The sequence below is a fragment of the Octopus bimaculoides genome, chromosome 3 (genome assembly GCF_046866305.1).
Source record: "Octopus bimaculoides isolate indiv1 chromosome 3, ASM4686630v1, whole genome shotgun sequence".
Lineage (NCBI taxonomy): Eukaryota > Metazoa > Mollusca > Cephalopoda > Octopoda > Octopodidae > Octopus > Octopus bimaculoides.
Genome location: NC_142930.1, coordinates 24,905,285 through 24,931,141, shown reverse-complemented (window position 1 = coordinate 24,931,141; position 25,857 = coordinate 24,905,285). Strand labels below are relative to the sequence as shown.

At 35.2% G+C, this 25,857-nt stretch overlaps 1 protein-coding gene across 3 annotated transcripts in view; it reads left to right on the top strand.

The window, feature by feature from the left end:
* LOC106878285 (uncharacterized) overlaps positions 1 to 25,857 on the top strand; it is a 108,298-nt gene that overhangs the window by 17,076 nt on the left and 65,365 nt on the right. Inside the window, exon 1 of one of the 3 annotated variants that reach the window (XM_089348686.1) lies at positions 534 to 750. The exons of the other annotated variants lie outside the window; for them this stretch is intronic. Coding sequence (XP_089204812.1) covers positions 678 to 750 — 73 coding nt within the window. The 5' untranslated portion in view covers positions 534 to 677. Of the gene's footprint in view, positions 1 to 533; positions 751 to 25,857 lie in introns of those variants that run through there. 3 annotated transcript variants of the gene reach the window in all.

Below are 25,857 nucleotides of genomic sequence, written 5' to 3'. Positions count from 1 at the left end.
TAAAACATCTATGGTCAAAGGGTCCGTGACAAAACATCAAAACTGGCGACTGTGGACAAAGAAAGTGATTCTTATAACTTAATCAACAAAATAATTAATAAAGAGAAACATTCTCATAAGAAAGTGCGTGTATGTATATATATGTGTATATATATATATATATATATATATATATATATATATATATATATATATATATATATATATATATGTCTCTGTATGTTATCTGAACATATTCAACCACATAAATGTATGTATATTAAACATATCTTCCAGTGTCCTATTACAGGCAATTTTATTCATAACAAATGCCATAAATATAAGTTTTACACATCTATTATATAATATCTCACTAAAATAACATTTTGCTAATAATATATATATAGCATACTCATATTTAAAGATTCCAAATGAAAGTATACCAGATGTAAAAAAAAAACAGAAAAAAACCCCCAGAAATATGTGTGTAAGCAATTTCTGTCTAGTCAGTTTTTAACAGAAGGAACAATGTGTAGTAGTTTACCGGCTATGTTACACGTTGGAGCGGCTGCTAACTGGTCTGTCACTCTCTCAGAAGCGGCTCTCGCAAACAGCCTTATCTGTTGATAAAAATCACAGAAACGAAACTACACAATATCTTTTTCCATCTTAAGTAAAGTCATTTCTACACAATCGGAATGAGTAAAACGAAAAAGAAGACGCAGAATAACAACGAACAGCCGAAACATGCTAAAAAGTCCGGAGTTACTGGTAAATATTTTCCTAACGCACCTAGAGAAAAAAAAGTAAAAAAAAAACTCTTCGCTTAAGTGACACGTCAGTTAAAGTGTTCTCTCAAGTAATGGCACCCTAGTTTCTTGCTTGCCTCCCTTACAATAATTAGACATAATCTTCTGTTTATGTGTATATACATAGAATATTTTTTTGATATATATATATATATATATATATATATATATATATATATATATATATATATATATATATATGCATATAAACATACACGTTTCATATATATATACATATATATATATATGTATATACACACACACACTCATATTGGTATATATATCTATCTATCTATCTATCTATCTATATATATATATATATATATATATATATATATATGAATGTGTATATATGTATATAACGTTTACACACATATCTATCTATCTATATATATGCTTACACACGTGTAACGCGTACATAATACATGCATACATAAGTACACGTGTGTCATTTAAACCCGGTTTCTATGTTTCCTTGTCTATCTTGTATTCAGTGTTTTATTACATTGTACATCACTAATGTTTTGTGTCTTGTGTGCCCTTGGAGCAATTAAATCATAATTGGTACTTGCAGATTAATTTTTTTTACCATCGTTATTTCATTACATTATCTGTCTATCCTATTCAACTAATGCTCAACCTTTTTTTTTAATTATCCAAATATATACATATATATATATAACTTTAAATCGAAGTAGTTGTAGACATGAGTTTTTTTCTGATGTTGCTAACATAGAATTGTTTCTATACGCAACAGATTATCGGCAACTGCCGGCATTCAGTTTAAGCTCGGTTACAATTTTCAAATTCCTATAAAGACCGATCTGTTGCCTTCGTTATTCTCCGATTAAGATATGTATTAATAATTTTCAAATTTTCTCTAGGATAACACGAAATTAAATTGATAACAAGGCATGTTTGTACGTTTTAATTTCAGGCCTTTTTGTGTCCCTCTCTCTTCTTTTCATTAACTGCTGATAATTAGTGTTGTTGTCAATCAGCTGTAACAAAGGTTGTTTATCAACTTTCATCTGATTACTTCGTGTTTCATCTCAAAAAGGAAAATGTAAAATAAAACAATTGCATTAGATGGATTAACTTTGAAATAATTTAATATTCATAAAAATTCGAAACTTTTTAAAGTGGAAATCCAAACTGTTATGATTTTTTATAAATCCAATTTTTAGCGTCAAACAGAATTGAGTTGTTGGATTATGTATTCGCTACAAATTAAGTAAAAGTAGGCCAGACAGGCGACTGCACTTTTCTCTTGGGTTGTGTTTTATGATTTAGTGAAAGTAGGAAGGGCGGAGCCCATGACCTTTGCAGGATCTCCGACACAGGTTGTGTATAAAAAAAAGAAACCACGACTCATGGTTTGCTGTTAACCATGATCTTTGTCAGTAACCCACCTGGGAGTCCGATGCCACGCCTGGGCCTGTCAGCAAATAGGGCAGCTTTTCGGAATTCTGTTGTGTCGGGTGATGAACACCCGTTGGAGAGGCAGTTCAGACTGTACCCTCTCGCAAACATACACTACGTGATTAAATAGGCTGTAAGAAGCAGCGCATGAGAATACCTCGTTATCCTTAAGCCAGAGACCTAGTCCAAATACTTCGCAACACAGTGAACTCAAAAGTACTCTTAGGATCAGATGGCGGTATTAAATGGGGCGACGAAATATATGCTCGTTATTCGCTATATGATTTACTTTTCTTTATTTAGCATTTTACTCTAAACTAAGATGATGTTAATAATGAAGACAATGGCTACGATAAAGATGATATTTCTATCCTTATAACCCACGAATAATATGAAGGCACGTCACTCAAACACCGGTATGACTGGGCTTACTTACAGAAGGAGAGAACAATTTAGAACGAGTAACCCATTTAAAAAAGATTTTTTTTTTGCTCTTTCGATCTTCGTGAGTGAATGTTTTGCACGGTAAATTAACCTGAAAACTCAATAATGAATATAGTTTTCAGGTTATATAACATAATGTGAAAGTTAGCAATCATTATTGATATATTTAACATCACTGTGTATGTTTAGAATTAAATAGTTTTGATATATATATATATATATATATATATATATATATATATATATATGTGTGTGTGTGTGTATATGTGTGTGTGTGTGTGTGTGTGTATATGTGTGTGTGTGTGTGTATATGTGTGTGTGTGTGCATATGTGTATATATATATATATATATATAGTTTCGAATTTGTGTGACTGTGTATAGAATAATATATTAGTTGAATAAAGTTAAAACAGTCTGGTTTTCACATTTTTATTATGTTATTTCATAATACCATAATGAAAAACGTGAAAACCAGGCTGTATTAACTTTATTCAACACACACTCACACATATATATATACATACATAAACCGGCCTTACCTAACTTTAATGTATATGTGTGTGTGTATGGTGGGTTATCTAAAATGTAAGGAGTAAAGTCATATTAGAATTCTTAAGTTTATGTATGTCTGCGAAAAGAGCAAATCCAGGTTTCACCATCCCGTAACTGACACACACAGATATGTGTGAGTCAATTGTTTTAACTATTTAGATGAATTATAAGACACTAAAATAACGATGAAATTTTTCACATATTGTGTTATTTTCGGTAATGTAACGAACTTTCTCTTATAATATGCACTCCATGGTTCACTTACGTTACATTGTCCTTCAGAAAAGGCATAGACGTCACACAATCTCGTGTCCCCATTCCCCACACTTCTAAAGTCTTATGCCTATGTTTAAGATTAGTATTTCTATAAAACTTTTTCGTAAATGGAAACTTTCGCTTTTTTTTTCTTTCCATTAAACAGCGAATCAATTTACCTTTAATAATGTTTGCTTTATTTCTTTCCTAATTTCTGCAAAGTCTTTGTATAATCGGAATCATATGATTCTAGCAAATATTTCGTTGGGTAGATCGAATGGGAAAGCACCCTCTAACTATAACCCTTACACATATAGAACATGTCACGATGGGGAGAGTATTTTAATAACCATTTTATTGGGATATATTTTTACTTTGCTGTTTCAGCAGAAAATATTTCTCCCCTCATTCTTGTAACGCTGTTTCTTTCACACGTGTGTTGAGATTAAACTGTCGTTGTTGGAGACTTTCGAAATACTCGTCTGAGAAAGAGTGCGAGAGATGTGTTTGGGGTGGGCGACAAAAGTTCATATGAATATCATTTACCATTCGTAGGAATTGAGCTTATTCTCTCTCTCTCTCTTTCGTTACAATATCGTGTATAAAATATTTTCATACAAACAGCAATCTTAGGATTAATTAAAAAACTGGATTTAGCCTGAATACTGAAAAATTGTCTTTTTCTATTTTTTTTTCTTCAAATATAAATATATCAACGTATGTAAATATATCAATAAAAGATGTGAAGAAGAGGCTGAAATAGGGGATAGTATTATTTTATAATTGTGGTTGAGAGAGGAAAATAAACATTTCTATTAGTAGATATATCGGAAGGACGAGCATCGAAACTTGCTGGATAGATAGAAATAAACCAACAGCTGTAAAAAGAAATGGTTAAGTAGCGAACTCTTCAGGTGTAAAAGTAGTAATACTAAAGATGAATTGTTGGTTAGTAATAGTATTATTACACAAATTAGTGGATGTATTCTTGTCAATTTATCCATTTTGCGATATCAAGGTGACAAACTGCTTTTGATGATATTCTTAACAAACACAGTTCTTGTTAAGGAATTTTCATGGTAAAATACAAAGGAAGTTTTCTTTGCCGTCCAGATATGTATTACAAGATACCAACTTGTCAGAGATGCAAACAAGTTTACACTTACCTGAGCACTCAAATCATAAAGAACCAAGTAAAATACAGCAAAGCATTTTATTCAATGCTGTAAGAAATCCACCAATTGTTACATTATTTTATCAAACCTTGAAGAATAAGAAGCAATGCTGACTTTGGTGGGATTTGAACTCAGAATGTAAGAACCAATATTGTAAGGTATTAGCTTTTGGGTTCAGTCCCACTGCGTGGCACCTGGGCAAGTGTCTTCTACTATAACCTCAGACCGACCAAAGCCTTGTGAGTGGTTTTGGCAGAGAGAAACTGAAAGAAGCCCATCGTATATGTGCAGGAGTGACTTTTTACATATGTATATATATATATATATATATATATATATATATATATATATATATATATAGGTATTTGTGTGTCTGTGTTTGTCTCCACCACCATTGCTTGACAACCAATGTTGGCATGTTTATGTCCCTGTAACTTAGCAGTTTGGCAAAAGAGACCAACAGAATAAGTACTTGGCTTACAAAGAATAAGTCTTGGGGTCGGTTTGTTCGACTAAAGGCGGTGCTCCAGCATGGCTGCAGTCAAATGACTGAAACAAATAAATGAATGAATATATATATATATATATATATATATATATATATATATATATGTATGTGTGTGTGTGTGTTTGTGAATGTGAGTGTATTTTTGTGTTTCCTTGTCTTTATATCATGTGACTGCTTTAAATGAGTAGCATTCGTTTCCAATTTTCTGCAAAAACCTGTCTGACCATGGAGAAATATTACTTGAAAACAGGTGAGGGTTGGCTACTGGAAAGGCATCCAGTCATACAAAATTTGTGTCAAAAACAATGATACACACGTGTGTATGTGTATGTATGTATTTTGAATCGTCGGGCAACACACCGTGCTTGAAAAGACATACTGAGTCAAGTATAATCAAAATCACAGTCAGAATCTCAATCAAATTGAAATCAAAATGGAAATTATCGTTGTGGCCGATGCCAGTGCCGCCTGACTGGCATCCATGCTAGTGACATGCAATAAGCACCATTCATACGTGGGTCAATGCTAGTAGAGTCAACGATGATATGCTGACATAGAAAAAGCATTTGACAGGGTCCCCCACTCCCTTATCTGGTGGCCATTGCAGAAATTAGGGATAGTGGAGTAGCTGGTGAGAGCTGTACAAGCTATGCACAGGGAGGCTGTCAGTAAGGTGAGGGTTGGCAATGGGTATAGTGAATTTAGTGTGCAAGTAGTCCATCAAGGACCAGTCCTCAGCCCCCTTGTTCTTCATAATGCTCTAGGCAATAACATAGAAATTTAAGTCAGGTTACCCTTGGGAGCTCCTTTATACTGATGAGCTTGTTCTTATATCTGAATCACCACCAGAAGTGGAGAAAAATTTTAGTAATAAAAGCAGGGTTTGGAATCAATGGGCCTCAGAGTTAATTTAGTGAAAACCAAAGTCTTAGTAAGTAGGAAAGCAGACAAATCACAAATCCCTTCAAGTAGATAGCTCTGCTCAATATGTAGAAAAAGTATAGGTAGACACTTTATAAGGTGTACCCAGTGTAAGCTATGGACGCATAAGAGCTGCAGCTATATCAGAGGAAGGTTAACAGGGAAAATAGTCTTTGTGTGTGGCAGATGCACAGGTACAATAAATACTAGAAATATACAGAAAATAGACTTCATTAAATGCCAGTGGGGGTACCTAGAAGTAATTGATAGCTTTCGTTATCCAGGTGATCAAGTCAGCAGTGGGGGTGGATGCTCCAAGAGTGTAGCTGTTGAATAAAAATACGGCTGAGCAAAGTTCAGAAAGCTTCTACTTTTGTTGGTAACAGAGGGCTTTTCCCGCAGAGAGAAAGGCAGATTGTATGATGCCTGTATGTGAACAGCCATGCTACATGGCAATGAAACATGGGCTATGACTACAGAGGACATGCAAAGGCATGAAAGAAATGAATTTAGTATGCTCTGCTGGATGTGCATGTACAACAGAATGTAAGCATCTTGAGGGGAAAATTAGACAAGGTGATGAAGTATGATCTTCAAATGTGGGGTCTCATGGAAGTGATGACAAGTGATCATGTCCTTTGGCAATTTGCTGAGAAAACTCGTCAAGCCAAGTGAAATCAGAGTTGTGACTAATGCCAGTGACATGTAAAAGCACCCATGCTGGTGACATGTAAAAGCATCCTTGCTGGTGACACATAAAAGCACCCATGCTGGTAAAAGACACTCACTACACTCTCAGAGTAGTTGGTGTTAGGAAGGGTAGGCATCCAGTCTTAGAAACCAAACCAAAGTCTGACCAGATTGTGGTGCAGCTCTCTGACTTGCCATTTTGAGTCAAACCGTCTAACCCATGCCAGCATAAAAAGTGGATATTAAATAATGATGATATATATCATAAGAAACAGGTATAATTGTGAAGTAAGGCATTGGAGTACCAGTTTATAAGCTCAAATCTGCAGCAGATGTTTTGATGTAGTTTTAGGTCACAATACTTTATTCTGAGCTCTACAGTTGAACCAATCATCTTGAAACATTATCAGCTCAATTTAACTTTAGTTTGTTTTAATACCAAGAAATATTTACCTCCTTTTCCATTCACCAACAAACTTAACTTTCTGAGTTCCCAAATTATCTATTCTAATTTATCTTTCATAGTATCTGTGTGAGACTGGCAAAAAAAAAAGAAACCACAAAGAAAATATAACAGTTTTTGACTTGATTTTAGTGATGTATAATACTAGTGGCAGCAGCAGTGAAGTAGAAGGATAGGAAAAATAAGAACTACAAAAAGCTTGCTACACCATATAATTTTGTTCTTGAAAGCTACTAATTCGAAGCAATTATATAGAATCCATACATAATCATTATTTTTCAGTACTCTTATTTTGTTTATATATTGTTTAGAGTGTCATTCTCATTCAAAATTAAATATCATTAGAAAATTATAGTCTCTCAGTTCATATGATCATAAGATTGATTAATTATCACCCATATCATATTGTAATTGAGAAAAAAAAAACATATAACAATCCAGGTTCAGTGCATGGAATAATGAAATGTGATATTTAGTTGTACCAAGGAGCATATATCCTGTCACGCAACTTGCTTCAAAAAGTTGCCAAATTTCTCTCAAATCATACCCCATTGTCTTTTTTAAAAAAAATTGATAAAAAAAAGTTGTGGTGATCATGACTAGAATGCCTTTGCTGATAGATCAGTTTGGTCAGAGTTGACAGGGGCCAAACAGCCAACGAGTGACAGAAGAATACTTTGGATAATTTTGTGTTAGATACCCTGACTAAAAGGCAATGGGTATGACAAATGGGTTGTCTTTCACCATAGGTCTGCTTGATCAAAACTGATCTTGAGCTACACAACAATACACTGAATCTTATATTATGTTTGGTAAAAATAAAAAAATAAGGATTGCCTTTGATCATAGTTCTTTCCAATCAAGACTGACATAGCGCTAAATAGCAACAGCATGAAAGTAACCAGAAGAAGTGGTTTTTATTTAATTACAGTCTTAGAAATAGCCTATGTTTTTATTATACTACTATTTGTTTGCCAACAAACATAGGACTGCTGTCTCACCCATTTGCCAGAAAGATAGGGATCTGATAGATTTGCCAGAAATGACAGGGATCTTGCATAAACAATATTGCCCCTGTCTTTGGTAATCCCACTGGTTTGATTTAGACTGTTTCCATGAAGTCAACCACCAACATATCTCTGGCATAATTTTCAGGGCCTTAGACATCATTGCAGCAATAAATGAAATCAAGCCTTACTTTACAGTAGGCCCTAATAGATTCTCTGTTAGTGTCCTGAAGGAATGTAGACACCAGCATGCATCCCTTCTAATTAACTTCTAGAGAAAATCATTAGACTCAGGCATTTCTTATCCCAAGAAATAGATCTCTTGCAATTAACTATTGCCCAATCTCACTCTTCTCTCATTTCATCAAAGTACTTGAAAGGGTGGTGAGACCAAGAATAATTGGCTTCCTGAAGAGTAACAATCTCCTAAATTCTAACCCACATGGCTTTTTATTGTGGCAGGGACTACCTAACACAGCTTTGCACCAATTTGATGACATCCTAAAAGCTTTAGAAGAAAGTTCAAAACTGATGGTTATATATATCTTGACTTCAGCAAAGCCTTTAACAAAGGTGACCACATCTTATTGTTAAAACTATCCAACATTGTAATCTTTGAAAAGCTGCTGTACAGGACTAAGTGTTTCCTGATGAGCAGAACCCAACATACTGTGATTGATGGTGCCCAGTCAAGCCAAAACGAAAGTCACCAGTAGTGTTTCTGTAAAGATCTGTATTGGGCCCACTTGCCTTCTTAGTGTATACAATAGTTCAAATGTCATCAAGCACAGTAAAATGAAAACACTGAAACTCTTTTCTCTCTAACATTACCAGGAGCACCACATCATTTTCACAATGTTGAGAATATATCACCAGTATTACCCAAATAACCTTAACAAGTATCCAAGACTGGGATCCAATGCCATGCACCCTCTGAACAAATTAGGCTGACAACACAACCACTTTGCAACATAATTACCTTCCTTCAAACAGCTCTCCTCTATTAAAAGTTAATAAATCAAACCTCAGAAAGATCCCATAACCTTCAAGGGATCCACAACAGCCCACCTATACCTGGATAGATCTCTCAACAATAACTTCCTACTTGTAAGGGCTATGACAGAGGTTCTCAAACTTTTTTTTGGGCCACTGCCCCACTCATGGCCACATAATACTCTCAGTGCTCCCACCCCTATTTTTATGTATCAATAAATATTATATATTTTAATAATTTATATATACTATGAATCATTTGATATTTAATATAATATATAATTTGTATACAATACTATAATATTATGATAAATTCATAGCATCCCCCAATCCACTGCCTTCCTCCCAGTGCCTCCTTTTTCTCTACTGCCCCCTTAAGCACCAGTGCCCACCCTGACGTATCAATACCCACTGGGGGGCAGTAGTGCCCACTTTGAGAACCTATGGGATATGATGACACAAAACTTCACTTTAAAATGATTTAATAGATTCTTTCAGCGAGTGCTCTTAAGTTACACATGGCCTGGGCCAATTTTGACCAAGACATATCTGAGTTTTATACAATGCATGCATGCACGCACACATACACATGCACATACATATGAGAACACGACCTTCATATTTGTTAGTAGCATTTGGAGCAGTATGTACTATGAATACACTGGAAATGGATGCTCTTGAACGCCAGAGTGGCTCACTAAATGTAGTTGATAGCTTTTGTTACCTAGATGTAATTAGAAAGGGAGATTGCTGCTCTGAAAGTATAGTAGCCAGAATGAGAACAGGCTGGAGAAAGTTCAGCAAGCTACTACAGCTGTTGGCATCAAAGATCTTTTACCGTAGAGTGAAGGGCAGACTGTATGATGCTTGTGTTAGAACTGCAATACTGCATGGTAGTGAGACATGGTCCTTGATCACAGAAGACTTGAGAGAAATGAACTGGGCATGCTTCTTGAATGTGCAATGTAAGTGTGAATAATTAACAGTATAAATGTACAGAGAGAAAATCTGAAGATAAAGGGAATCAGATGTAGTATGCAAGAAAGAAGATTGTGCTGGTATTGATGTGTAATGCATATGGATGTAGATAGCTGTTTATAGAAGTGTTGATCTCTATATATGGCTGGAGCTTGTGGAAGAGAGAGCCCCAGGAAGACATGGGACAAAGTAGCGAAGGCTGATCATAGGATTCTAAACCTTACAGAGCAAATGACAAAGGACTGGGTTGTCTGGCAATATGAGGCTCCCAAGAAACCTGCTCACCTCTGAAAAATTGATTTTTGGAAGCAGTGTTGCATGTTTATGCACAAATGAGTACCTCACCCAATCTCCTTCAAACATCATCCCTCCCACCATCTCTTTCTTTGTATCCCCTTTCCCACTATTTTTCTTGCTACCTGGAACCATCTCACCTGTTAGCTAATCGTCATTCATTAATTATTGTTCTCCTCACCCACATGTTAGTGATTCATCAATTCTCCCCCACTAAACCTCCAAATCCTCTTCTCACATGCACTACACTTGCCTTTCTCTCTCTCCCACTCATATGGCCTACACAACCGCATCCTCTTTCTCTCTCTCTCTCTCATCCTCACTGTAAACTATCTCCCTCCCTCTCCTAAAGGTGAGTAACATGTAGCTCTTCTACAAGAACATGCTTGCCCCTCCTTTCCTCCCATACTTCATACCCTTATCAATTCACTTAAATGCTGGTTTATATATATATATATCACATGTGCCGTGTGGTAAGAAGTTTGGTTTCAGGTTCACTGCTACTGCATGGCACCTTGGGCAAATGTCTTATACTATAGCCCCAGGCTGACCAAAACCTTGCGAGTGGATTTGGTAGATAGAAACTGAAAAAAACTTATTTTATATGTTTTGTTTGTGTGTGTGTCTTTGTGTTTGTCCCCACTACTAAACAACTGGTGGTTTGTTTACATCCCCATAATTTAGTGGTTTGGCAAAAAGAAACTGATAGAATAAATACCCAGCTTTGAAAAATAAGTACTAGGGTTGATTTGTTCAACTAAACCCTTGAAGGTGGTGTCCTAGCATGGCCATAGTCCACTGACTGAGACAAGTAAAAGATATATATATATGTTGATTCACTAGAAGTGATAAATTACAGGACTCAGTACAAGTGTAGAGTAGTCTTTAATACATTATAACTGAAAAGCTCTGATTTCCAGTACTCAGAGAACTGGAAATTGAATCCTTTCAGTTGTGATATATGTAAAGACAGTGACAGAATTATGCACAATCATATTTAACATATTCATGTACATTCAAGTATGGAAAGGCTCTATGCCACATGAACTCTTCTTATAGACATGGATATAAACACACTACTTGAATGATGTCACTGGACTGTAGGATGCATGTGTTTCTATTTCATTATGCTTCATCAGCTACATATACCCAGCCATCATTCATGGCCACTTAGAACTTGTTCACTCTTATATTAGAAGAACAAATGGTACATTTGCTGACATACGAAAAGATTCGTGAAACTAGAATTAATCAATTAGTGAGACATATTATAGACCTGAATAAGCAGGACTGTCTGTGATCAAATGTATCCCATCCATAGCCATCCTGACAGTGTATCTAGGACTACATTATCCAATGTAGGATATCTATTTGAGAGAAATTTGGTTGTTGTTTCTAGCAGATTGAGCCATATCATGGCATTTACCCCACTAGGACAATTAGCCCCCATAGGACAATTACCCGATGACAACTACCCCTAGGACAATTACCCCCACCACCAGTTAATTACTCCCCTCTCTAATATATTAAGAAGCTCTAAATCATCATCTGTTGTCCTCAGGGGTAATTGTTCTTGGAGGGGTTATTTGTCCATGGGAGGTAAATGTCTGACTTGATTGAGCAATCACTGAAAGGTTCCCTCATTGATTATATTGTGTTTTGTTGGTGCAAAATGCTGACTTTGAAGCCTCAAATAGGAAAAGCTTGTGCAATCAAGATTTATTACATCATCATCATTGGCAATATGAACTTGTGATTCTTGAGCTGAGAGATTCACACTTTATCCATTAGATTATTCATAATTATGTAATATTATGATGTAACTTAGTTCTTTAAAGAATCATAATTGCAGTGGTCCATGGGGTCATTTATGATTAGCTTCTGTTTCTTTAGTTGTTTAGTTTTGTATATGTCTATAATCAAAGACATCCCAGCCTGCCTTTTGTACATCTGTGACTATATTATTCTATATGTTTATGTAGATCAGGCAACCAGCTATAAACTCCATCATTGGTTGAAATTTCTGTAGTATTTGGCAGATGAAAAGGAGCTGATGACTCCTGAAAAGGAACTGATAACTATTATTCCATACAAGTAAATGAATTGAAACAATGTAAAATAAAATTCCCTGTACATTGTAGAATATAATATCCTATTCAGAAATGTGAGACAAAGAAAGCATCCTCAGTGGCTTAGACACTTCCATTTCTTACTTTATCAACCTGGTCAATTTGCTTCTGTTTCTAATTGGATCTGGTTTTCTGTTATAATTCCATTGCATCCAGAAAATATTATAGGATTGTAAATCAACCCTAATACTTGATTATTACACTACTTATTTCACTGACCCTAGAAGCATGGTATGAGCCAATATGGGTCACAGCACAGGAGTGGGTATCCTTTTATTCAGAGAAGCTTAAAACTTGAAGTTTTTAAATTTTTTTTTAATCCAATAGAGTTCTTTTAATATTATTGAGCTCTCTTTTGATTTATTGGGCCCTTTTAGATTTAAAAAAGCCATTAAATTTAACTGAGTCCCTCTGAATCTATCAAAGCTTTTTTAAATTTTGTGGCCTCTTCAAACTGTTTGGGATCCCTAGATTTAATGTGGCCCTCTGTATTATCTTACATTTTGAATTAGTAAAATTTTAAGGGACCCCAAAACCTGTTTGCACAAAGGCCATACTAGGTTTAAATCCATCTCCACCTAGAAGGATAAAAGGCAAAGTAGATCTTGGTAGGGTTCATAAATATCTGGAAAAAAAAAAAGGAAAAAAAAAACTAATAACTTGTGCAGTACTGATGTTTTATTAAACAAACAACCACAAGGAAAATATGGATAAAAGATCCAATTTAAACAAAAATATAAATTTTTCCCTTTAATGAGCTGGCTTTTCAAATATACTTTTTGTTAAAGTTTTGTGTAATTCATTGATGAGAAATCATGATGAATCTAAATTCAATTTAAAGAGGAGTTGAATAAGTGTATGCATTCAGATAATAATTATCTTAATAGAATAATTCTGTGTGCAAAATGACTTTTGTCCTGTGGACGTATCACAATTATGTTGATATTGTTTGCGATAAGACAAGGAGGGTTGTTTTAAGTCAACAATATGAAAAAAAAAAAAATGCAAAAGAAAATTGATAAGTTAAATATCCAAATGTCTAACATTAGTTGTCATAAGATTTTGATTTTCTGAACTATTAACCTTATTTTTACCGTGCATATTTATAATATTTATATCTACATTATGTTGCCATAGGATTGATCTCAGATTATCATCAAATATCTTATTCCTAGATATGAAAAATCTTTGAACCTAAATTAATGGTAGCAACCTATTTATCCATTAGTACAGTGGTAATTACTGTTCTCAGTTTAAAATAAATGAGACACCTGATGATAACTGAAGATCACACAAATGTAAACGAACTCTAGGTACATTGCAATTTTATATATACACAGACATGCAGAAAGTAAATAGACACCATTAATTTTCAAAATCTTTTATTTGATTTGCAAAGTGAACAATTGAAATGTAATCAATAGGTAGGACTACATACTTTAGTATTTAGTTGACATGCCCTTTGCAGTTTTTAATTCAGAAACTCTTTTTGGTATTGAACTGATGAGCTTTGTGATTGTCTCTTGTGGAATTTCTGCCCACTTTTCACGCAACAATCGAAACAATTCACTTTTAGATTTAAGTTTCATATTTCTTTATTGCCCACAAGGGGCTAAACATAGAGGGAACAAACATGGACAGACAAAGGCATTAAGTCGATTACATCGACTCCAGTGCATAACTGATACTCTATTTATTGACCCTGAAAGGATGAAAGGCAAAGTCGACCTCGGCGGAATTTGAACTCAGAACGTAACAGCAGACGAAATAACAGTGAGCATTTCGCCCAGTGTGCTAATGTTTCTGCCAGCTCGCCGCCTTTAGATTTGGGTTTCTGTCGAGTTTTTCGTATAGCTCTATCTAGTATTCTCCAAAGATTTGATTTTCAATTGGGTTCATGTCAGGAGATTGGCTCGGCCAAGGAAGCTTTTTGATCTCATTTTCAGTCAGTCATTGTTGATTCCTTTTCGGTGTGTGGCATGGAGCCCCATCTTCCATGAATAAAATACTAATTTTTCGTTATGTTATCGTGTGAATACATCGAAAGTAGTCCTTGCTTAAGTATTTCGATGTATTTTTCAGAATTTATGGCTCTAACGCATTTGATCAGCTCAGAACAGCTCCCCCAACCATTACAGAGATACCACCATGTTTCACAGTTGGTTGGAGTCATTTCAAATCAAATTCTTGATTGGGAAGCCTCCAGACCCAAATAAATCTACTCTCTGAAAATAATGCAAATCTGGATTCATCTGAGAAAATCACTCTATCTCAAAATGAACTAGATTTTTCTGACATCTCCTTAGCCTATTTCTTTCTTTCCATGATATTAATTGGTTGAAGGAGAAGTTTTCTTCTAGCTGCTCATCCATAATACCCAATACATATATATATATAATATACATATATACTGTACATATATATATAATATACTTATATATATATAATGTTTTGTTCACATGCCACCGACACAAGTGCTGGTAACGATCATGCTCAAATGGTGTTTTTTACATGCCACCAGCACAGAAGCCAGACCGCTGCTCTGGCAGTGTATGTATGTGTGTATATATATATATATATATATATATATATATATACTGTTGTGTCTGGGCCAAGTCATTCTCTTTTAGTGCCTTATAATTTAACACACTCAACGGTAAAATTTCCACTCATTTACTTATTTATTTCTCTAAAATTTTCGTCACATCTTGCAACCTTTTCAATAGTTGTTGACTCCAGAAGACGAATATATATATATATATATATATATATATATATATATATACATCATCATTATCATCATTTAATGTCCGCTTTTCCATGCTTGCATGAATCAAATGGAATTTGTTGAGGCAAATTTTCTATAAACAAATGCTCTTCCTGTTGCCAAACCTCACCTGTTTATATAAATTTGTTATACATCCCATGTTTGAACAGATGGGCAAGCCTTCTCCTGCACTACCTGTCACCATTTGTTGCAAACTTTTGCCATCTCCTTTGTGGGTTCAGCATCTTCAGAATTTTATTCATCCCTTTGTCCTTTTTTTCCCTAGGTCGCTTGGTTTGGAAGCACTTGGCACTTCTTTTATGAAAGTTGTCATCCACCGTACTGCATTACATGCCTGCATCAGCCTATAATCTGGCACGCTCCATCTGATTTCTCTTATATTAGTTATTGATTGAATGAATATGTTTGGATAATTTTAGTTTTGATGAGAGACGAGGTTACTGTTGGGATTTTGCCAGACTATTTGATAGGTAACTATGACCAGGTGGTTAAAGTGATGATATGATTGTGTTGTTGTTTAGCTCCAAGCCAGCCATGATTGAGCAGGTCTATGATCAAAGTGTTCCAGCCATGACCATCACATCTTTTTTTAATGAAGAGAAATTTGACTGGCATTTCTAACAGGTTAAGTGATTGTGTAAAGGCTCTATCACTGGCTTCTATGAGTGTGTGTATGTGTGTGTGTGTGTGTGCGTGTGTGCGCATGCATGTGTGTGTTCGTAGGTGTGTGCGTGTGTGTTCGTATGTGTGTGTGTGTGTGTGTGATGTACAAGAGAGAATGTGTTTATATGCTCCGTATAATACTGCAATAAATAATCAATTACTTTACTTTCTATGATCAAAGGTATATATATATCAATGTTTGATCAGCCCTATTGATTTCAGAGAATGAGAGAGGGCAATGGTATTTCTGATGACCATGCCATTCTCAAGAACATTAGCAAGCAAGATAGTAGTGTCTGAGAATTGGATCTGAGAGTTTGCCACCTATGATACAGGATTCGCCTATGTGTGTGTAGGTACAAGGGTCTGTATGTGTACAATTACATAGACATTAATTCTGTTTATAGGTCATAACGTAGATTTTTATCTTTCATCTGTACAAACTGTGATAGTTGTTGTGATTTACACATTGCATACTTCAGTCATAGCAAAAGCTGTTTTTAATAATTATATCCATCAGAATAAGTCTATAGTCCTACAAGCATACTTTCAAGTTCATTTTCATTTCATGGGTTGAGGATTCAATATTAATGTACAGTACCTTGTGTGAGTGTTTCTTACCAAGATCTTAGGTCAACCAGAGCCTTGTAGTTGAAATTTGCTAAGGAGAAGTGAGGATGGGGTGACATTCCTGTTCTTGAATAGTAAAGTTAATCTGTCATCCAGTTTCACGCAGGTGGCATGTAAAACACACCATTTCGAGCGTGGCTGTTGCCAGTACCCGCCTGACTGGCCCTCGTGCCGGTGGCACATAAAAGCACCCACTACACTCTTGGAGTGGTTGGCGTTAGGAAGGGCATCCAGCTGTAGAAATTCTGCCAAATCAGATTGGGGCCTGGTGTCGCCTCTTGATCCACCAATCCTCAGTCAAATCGTCCAACCCATGCTAGCATGGAAAGCGGACGTTAAACGACGAACGACCTGCCCTTGGGTGTCTTTAAAACATTCAGTCAGATCCCTATTCAACTTTTTCCCTTCGTCCCATCAGTTTCAGAGGTCTTGTAGAGTATCATGTGTACTGCACTTCCACTCGTAACTAAATCATTAAAGAAAATGTATCTTATAATATAGATCACATATTCAGCTATTTCCTTAACACTAAGTATATTTAATAATTCAAAAAGGCCATTTACAATGAAAAACTATAAATAAGTTAATGTTAACATATTTAACGTATGGAGCATTGAAAAGCGAACCAGAAATGAATGTGGTGAGAAAAAATTATGTGCTAATAACTTTACTGATGATGAAATCAATATAGAACCAACAGACTTTTCTGGATTTGCCAGGAAAAATGAAAATGATATTAGTCATTGACTAATATCATTATTTTTTCACACGGTATTTGTTTGTAGTTAAACCATGCTTTAGCATTAACTACCTTTATAGATAGATAGATAGATAGATAGATAGATAGATAGATATAGATATAGATAGAAAGATAGATATATATACACATACATACATACATACATACATACATAAAAGATAACCCCTGAGGACAAAGAAATAAAAAAAAAAACCACAGTATTGTAGAACCCATGGCCACTCATAATGAAAAGGAGTACTGGTGGAATATTCCAGTGAAGACCTCAAAAAAATATAAGCACAAGTGCCAGTAAGGTGAAGCTGGTAATGATCACGCTCAAATGGTGCTTTTTACATGCCACTGGCACGGAAGCCAGACAGCTGCTCTGGCAATGATCACACTCGGACAGTGCTCTTAGCGCTCCACTGGTACAGGTGCCATCACGATTTCGATTTCACTTGCCCCAACAAGTCTTCGCAAGCCGAGTTTAGTGTCCAATGAAGGAGGGGTTGGCATGGGTGCCAGTCGTAGAATTTGGTTCAATTTCAATTTTACTTGCCTCAACAGGTTTTCGCAAGCAGAGTTTAGTGTCCAGTGAAGGAAAGATACGCATAAGTGGGTTGGCTACACCCTTGGCAGAGGCCTCAGATTATGGTCTCACTTGGCTTGCCGGGTCTTCTCATGCACAGTATATTTCCAAAAGTCTCGGTCATGAGACATTGCCTCGGTGAGGCCTAATGTTCAAAGGTCGTGCTTCACCACCTCATCCCAGATCTTCCTGGGTCTACATCTTCCACAGGTTCCCTCAATCGCTAGGGTGTGGCACTTTTTCACACATGTATCCTCATCCATTCTCGCCACATGACCATGCCAGCGCACTCGTCTCTCTTGCACACCACAACTGATGCTTCTTAGGTTCAACTTTTCTCTCAAGATACTTACACTCTGTCGACTATGCACACTGACATTATACATCCATCGAAGCATACTGGCTTCATTCCTTGGGAGCTTACGCATGTCCTCAGCAATCACGGCCCATGTTTCACTGCCATTTAGCATGGCTGTTCGTACACATGCATCATACAGTCTACCTTTTACTCTGAGCAAGAGGTAAGAGCTCTCTGAACTTTTGCCCAGGCTATTCTTATTCTAGCAGCTACACTTTCAGTGCACCCTCCCCTGCTACTAACTTGGTGACCTAGATAGCGGAAGCTATCAACTACGTCTAGTTTTTCTCCCTGGAATGTGGCAGAAGTTGTTTTCTGCACATTTTCAGTGTTAATTGCTCCTGAACATCTGTCACATACAAAAACTAACTTCATAGATAGCCTTCCTTTAATATTGCTGCACCTCTTATGTGTCCATAGCTTACACTGGGTACATTTTATAGAGTTTCTACCTACGCCTTTTCTACAGATCAAGCAGGGCCATCTACCTGAAAGGGTTTGTGTTTTGTCTACCTTCCTACTTATTAGGACTTTGGTTTTAGCTAGGTTGACTCTAAGGCCCTTCGATTCTAGTCCTTGCCTCTACACCCGAAACTTCTCCTCTAGTTCTGATAGTGACTCAGCAATTAGTGCAAAGTCATCAGCATAGAGGAGCTCCCAGGAGCATCCTGTCTTGAATTCTTGTGTTATTACCTGGAGGACTATGATAAATAGGAGGGGGTGAGGACTGAACCTTGGTGGATCCCTACTTCTACCCGGAATTCTTCACTGTACTCATTGCCAACTCTCACCTTACTGACAGTGTCTTTATTTGGGACTGTTTGAGGTAACTGTACAGTAATAATGCTTTTGAATGCAGTTCTTGTTTTATATTCCACAAATCAAGGAAAAAGTTATTCTGTCTTATGTATTTTTTAATGTCTTCCACATTCTAACTTACTGATCACCCTTACTTAAAAGTCGTTTTCCAGTTCCTGTGGTATTCTGCTATGGTTATTTAGGTCTTCTGATAGACTGTAGAGGCTCTCTTATTTTGTGTTTGCTGACACATTCTAGGTAAATGAGAGTCTATGGCCAACTAACCAGATTTTATGATATTCTGTTGCTTTACAATCCTGTGCCATGCTTACCATTTATTTATGAGACATTGTAAATTTTGGAAATATTTCTTAATACTTAACTATTCTAATTTTCACGCATATCATACCATGTGTTGGTATAGCATAGTTTCTTCTTCAGTCTTGTGGTCTAATAATTTTGATATACTACAATATGTTAAAAGATTTTTCACAGGAAACTTAGTCATAGGAGTAAACATTTTAAAAACAGGCTATAACAAAATAAAAATAAACAAGAAATTCTATATTAGTCTCCTATATTTTATTGGCCCTCACTAAAATTTATTTGACTGTTGTAGATCATGAAAGCATAAAGTCATTAGTCAGCAGTTATTAAGTCTGTTAACTATTTCAAAGAATTACAGTATGCTTCACTGATTTAATATAGTACAGCAAAAATAAAATCTCGACTCTTTAACCAACTGATTTTATCAAGTTTTCAATCTTAAATTAATCATCTGAGGCTCCATCATCTAGTGTTGGGCAAATTTCACTTTTGTAAGTTGACAAATACCAGAGAAGTCATTGAAATAGTTTAAATATTTTTCTGATGTATAAACATCAAAAAATCTCCAATTTGCTTAAATAATCGTTTTAATGGCAATGATGACATTTTGGAAGAAACTGTTTGATGGGTTTGTGAAGTGTAACATCTTTGATCTTGCAAAAATAATCTTGCCATAAAAAGGTCTTTTGTTTTATTACTGATTTTTATATTGTAGTGTAACTATGAAATTGCAGGATTATTGAATGAGTGTCATGTATTTAATTAATAGTATGCTGCAATAGCAGAATACATATATATATGTACATGGTGCAGCAGCATTATAGTCAACTCCTACAAAGAGAAAGGTGATATCTCAGACAGAAATAATTAGAGCTATCAAATTGCTGGACCAGGTCATGAAAGTTACAGAAAGGGCGATAGCTCAACTAATTAAGAAGAAAGTTAACCTAGATGAGATGCAGTTTGGTTTTGTGTCAGGGAAAAGCACTACTGATGTTATCTCCCTTGTAAGGCAACTGCAGGAGAAGCACTTAGCAAAAAAGTAAAAACTGTTATAGTTGGCATTTGGAGAAAGCTTTTGACAAGGTACCTCACTCATCTGGTAGTCCAAGCCATGTACAGGGATGCTGTCAGTAAGGTGAAAGTTGGCATTGAGTACTGTGACAAATTTAGTGTGCAGGTATGAGTTCATGAAGGATCGATTCTTAGCCTCCTCTTGTTAATCATAGTCCTACAGGCCATAAGTGAAGAATTTAAAACTGGTTTCCTTTGAGAGCTCTTCTTATAGCTGAATTTCTATTTGAGAAGAAATCTCAGGTGTAGAAGCAAGGGCTGGAATCTAAGGGCCTTAACGTTAATTTAGCAAAGATCAAATTACTAGTAAGCAGGAAAAGAAAACAGACAAATTATTAATCCCTTCATGGAAATGGTTCTGTTCAACATGTAGAAAACGTGTAGGTAAAAATTCTATTTGGTGTATCCAGTGCAAGCTATGGATGCATAAAAGGTGCAGTGGAATCACAGGAAGATTAACAAAAAAAAAACTAATCTTTGTGTATGGTAGATTTACAGGAAATAGATTTCCTCAAATGTGCAAAGGAATTCTTAGAGGTAGTAGATAGTTTTCATTACATTGGTCACCAAATTAGCAATGACGGAGATAGTGCTAAAAGCATAGTTGCTTGAATAAGAACTAGCTGGGCAAACTCCAGAGAGCTGTTACCTTATTTGGTAACAAAAGGCTTCTCCTTCAGAGTGAAAGGCTGACTCTATGATGCCTGTGCATAGACAGCTATGATTCACAGCAGCACAACATGAGCTGTGTCTGCTGAGGACATGCAAAGGCTTGATGGAAATAAAGCCAGCATGCTCTGCTGCATGTGCTGTGCTAGTGTGCATGTACAACAAAGTGCAAATGTTTTAAGAAAGAAATTGGACATAAGAGGCATCAGTTGTAGTGTGCAAGAGAGAAGACTGCACTGGTTTGGTCATGAATGTGTATGGATGAGGACACTGCACAAGGAAGTGCCAATCTCTAAATGTGGAGGGGACCTGTGGAAGAGGAGGACCCAGGAAGAGGTAGGATAAATGAAAGATCATTGAGCCTCACAGTGGAAATGAAGGACCAAGGCAACTGGCAATATGCTGTGTTTGAGAAAACCCACCTGGCAAAGTAAAATCCATGTCCATGACCCCCTCATATGTCCACCTACCTACATGCATGCAGTATGCCTTGTTAAATTCCTTCTCCACCTCTAGCTCCTACTCTCATTTTGAAATCTTGTGAACTCACCTAACTACCCACCATCTCAAATCCCTTGTCCACTCCACTATATACACCACCCTGTAACTTGACTGTATGGTCCCTATCTCCTCTCTGTCACATCTTTACCATCTTTCTCTCCTCTCTCTTTTTTTCCATTTGAGGAAGCCATGTCTCTCTCCTAATGCAAAACACCTTTTAATACTACAGCCCACATTTGAAGAGTCTTGTCCTGCAAGTTACTTGATAACCTCACTGTTGCCTGTGTCATGTAAAAAGCACCTGTTACCGTCTTTAAAGTGGTTGGCATTAGGAAGGACATCTAGCCATACAAACCATGCCTAAACAGACTGCAGGGCTTGATGTAGTCTTCTGACTTGCCTGTTCCTATCAAACTGTCCAACTGACATGGGAAATAGACGTTAAATAATGATGATGATGATATATACATAATTTAAAACTATGTCAGTAGTATGACCTAAATACACTCTTGCTATATATATGTGCTTTCAAGTATGTAGCAGACTATATTCTGATTAACCACTGTGTGTACAAGTGTGTGTGTGTATAAGTTGCACACTATGAATATATCCTCCTGATTTATATGTTTATAAGTACGTGTGTAGCATGTACTTGATACAGTAATAGTATTGGACAAATATTAAGTGATAAATACTGATTAATTAAATAAATGCCGTACATCTAATTGGCATTGTACTACAATTATAAATGATACAGAATATACATATCAAATAGGGGCAGTTTTACAATGTATCACATTGTATCTTGCTTTTAAAACTTAGGTAATTAATATGTAGATGTTTAATGATATAAGTAAATAAAAGCTGATCTTTTGAGTTGTATGTCCATCAGTCAGCTAACAGTGTGTCAATGTTTACATAAAGTATGCAGTGTTTATGAAAGAACTAAGCAGATATTGCTGCCTAAAAGATATAATATAAATTTTTAATATATGATGGTAGTAAGGAAATAGTTGAAAATTGAAGAGAGAAAAAACAGTTGAGATAGAAGCATTTGTAGGAAACTGGTCTAGCTGTGACTGTTGCTAGGTTAGAAATGGCAGTTAAACAAATTAGAGTACATTATTTTAAAGACCTGTGACTGTAGCAGGAAGTTGTCAAGAATTTATATTTGTTAAGGACTATAAAGCAGAACAAAATAATTTATGCCAACAGAGAAAAATATAACTTTGATGAATCTAATAACAGTAATAATAATTTCTAACATCGGTATTGATTACATATCTGGAAGGGAATATAATCCATTACATCAACCCCCAGTGCTTGCCTTATACATGCTTTACTGATCACAGAGGGACAAAAGTCAAAACTGACTTTAGTGGGATTTGAACTCAACATATATTATCATAACTAAAGAAAGCAAAGCATTTGATCTTTTTAATGTAATTATAATAATAACAGAGAAATATTAGCTTTTTAGTGATCTCATGCGTGTGGATGGTCTTAAGTTGCACGTAAAATATGAGTAGAGGCGGTGAGACATTCTGAAAATGGTAAAAATGTACATCAGAATAGAATTAGAGCTTGACAATTGTGTCAAAATGAATTAGAGCTTGACAACTGTGTCAAAAGGATATTCAAAACAGTTAAGCTGGTTGAGTTTAGAAAAAGTTATAATGAGGAACAAGACTACCATAAAAATCATTGATCAGAATAAGGTGTATAAATATTTTGCCATTCATCAATTTAATGAGATCCAGCACAGCAAGATAACTGAGATCATTACATAAGAATACTATTGCACAAATACATGTAGTCCATAAGCCAGAGCTGGCTTATTAAGATAAGATTATTACAATGATTATTTCAATTACAACACTAATGTACAGACCTGGTAACACTGGCACTTTAAAAACCCCAACTGTTTCTTTCTTGCTACTCTTTCTACAATGAAGTAGATCTGTTACTGGACTACAAGTTCATAGGTCTGGAGTTCAAATCCATTGCACATGTACTGATATATATTTGGGTAGCTAAAATAATTTAATATGTCTCAGTTTGCACAGTGATAGAAATTGGGTTCTAGAACATCCAAGAATATTATTTATAATAGATTGGTGTGTTATCTAAAGGTGGGGAACCATGTCCTATCTGTCTCATGAAACCAGAAATCAGAACTATGTGTTGACACTTAAAAGTCACTAAATAGCTGAGATAACAGTTTAATTTTGTCATATATTTTAGTTCCATAATATATATGTAGAAACTGCTTGCAGTCCTGAAAAAGAGATACACTATTAATCCAATAAATCCATAAGTGAGAAAGTTAGTACATGGGAAAATTATGATGTGAGCAATAATCCAGAAAAAGTAGTTGTGAACAAAACAGACTAGATATGATGGCATCATGTACTGTAGTTTTCTGAAAGTTAATCGCTCTAGATAAAACTTGACTGTTGCAAGTGTCTTTAAAAAACATTTCTTTTCTTTATTTTTCTAATTCAATGCAAGGGTTACACTTGGTTGAACATTTCTTTTAGAAAAGTTATTTATGTACTAATTAGGAGAATGCAGGTGGTTGATGTCAAGAAATGACACCCTTATGTGACAAGAACATGTAACTATCTAAAGCCCCAGTCAACATAACTGTAAATAGGACATATAAGTTAGTAACAGCTCATTGCTGCTCATAAGAGTAGCAGTCTACTGTAAAACCAGTGAGTGCTTTGTATTCTTGTGGATATGACATGGAGAGTAGTTGGTGTCACAGAATACTGGTATTGTAAATCAGCAATTCTCAAATGGGAGGCATTTGGTTCCCAGAGGAGGAATTTTAACCAGGGGAAAATTGAAGAGGAATTTCTGTCAAAGAAGGATCTCCAAACTAGAAAAGAATGTGCTGTGTGTGTATATGCATATATATATATTTATATATATATATATATGAGAAAAGATCGAGTTCTATCTCATCCTTTACTTGGGGGGGGGGGGGGGGCGAGGTTCCAAATGTAGATTTCTAATAAAGATCCGTCATATTACATTGGTAGCATACTATTGTAAGTATTTTTTTAATATGAAAATGTTACAAGTATAATGTGTGTTATGAGCATTTATAAAACATTTATTCAATAGAAACTCAACAAACAATTAAAGATGAAGAAGAGAAGGTGTTAAAAGTTTTTTAAAATTTCAATCCATGCATACAATTGTTTCGAACGGTAATATTAACATGTAAATAACATGGTAAAAAAATCAGAAATTAATCTAATTATAATTATAATTAAATTATTTACATATTACTGTTCTCCTCGGTGCGAAAAAGAATACATCTGCAGAATATTATATTGTTACAGAAGGCTAGATGGAGTGAGTGTCACATAACATATTCGGATAGGCATAATATGCTTATAAAAGATTAAAAAAACATGCTAAGCTACTGTTGAGTCTAGTTGTGTATGAACTATAACTGATGTGGCTAATGGTTGTTTGAAAATATAAGTGAAAAATGTTTAAGAAACACTCTCTCTGTTTGAAGATAAGTAATTAAGTGATATACATTCTATATGAAGCATTTATCATAAGAAGTAAAATATAATATATATTTATATATATATAATACACACACGCACACACACACATATATAAATAAATAAGCATCCAATGGGACAGCATAGCTATATTTAAATTCATATTTGATTTTGACAGTTATGAGTGGTATATAATGAAAATAAAGTATGGTGTATATTAAAAGAAATTGTTTTAAAAATTCTTTGAATAAGAAATATGAATAGTTAATATAATCTTATATAAGTTACTTGAATTTCAAACGAAAAAAAAGATTTAGGGTTGTGAGGGAGTAATTAAGTTAATATAATGAATGGGAAGAAAGATTTATTATTCGTTAAAAAGCATTATATTCATTTTTGTGAAATAAGTCTAAGAGGAAGGACTAAAAAAAAGAGGAATAGTAGTTAATATTACAGAATTGAGAAAGAAAATACTTGCTCTGGTTAAAATTATTAAAAAAGAACATGGTGATAATAAAAAAAAAGCGTTTTTGAAAGGTTGAGTATGGTAACAGTGTAGGGGAGATAAGGCTAT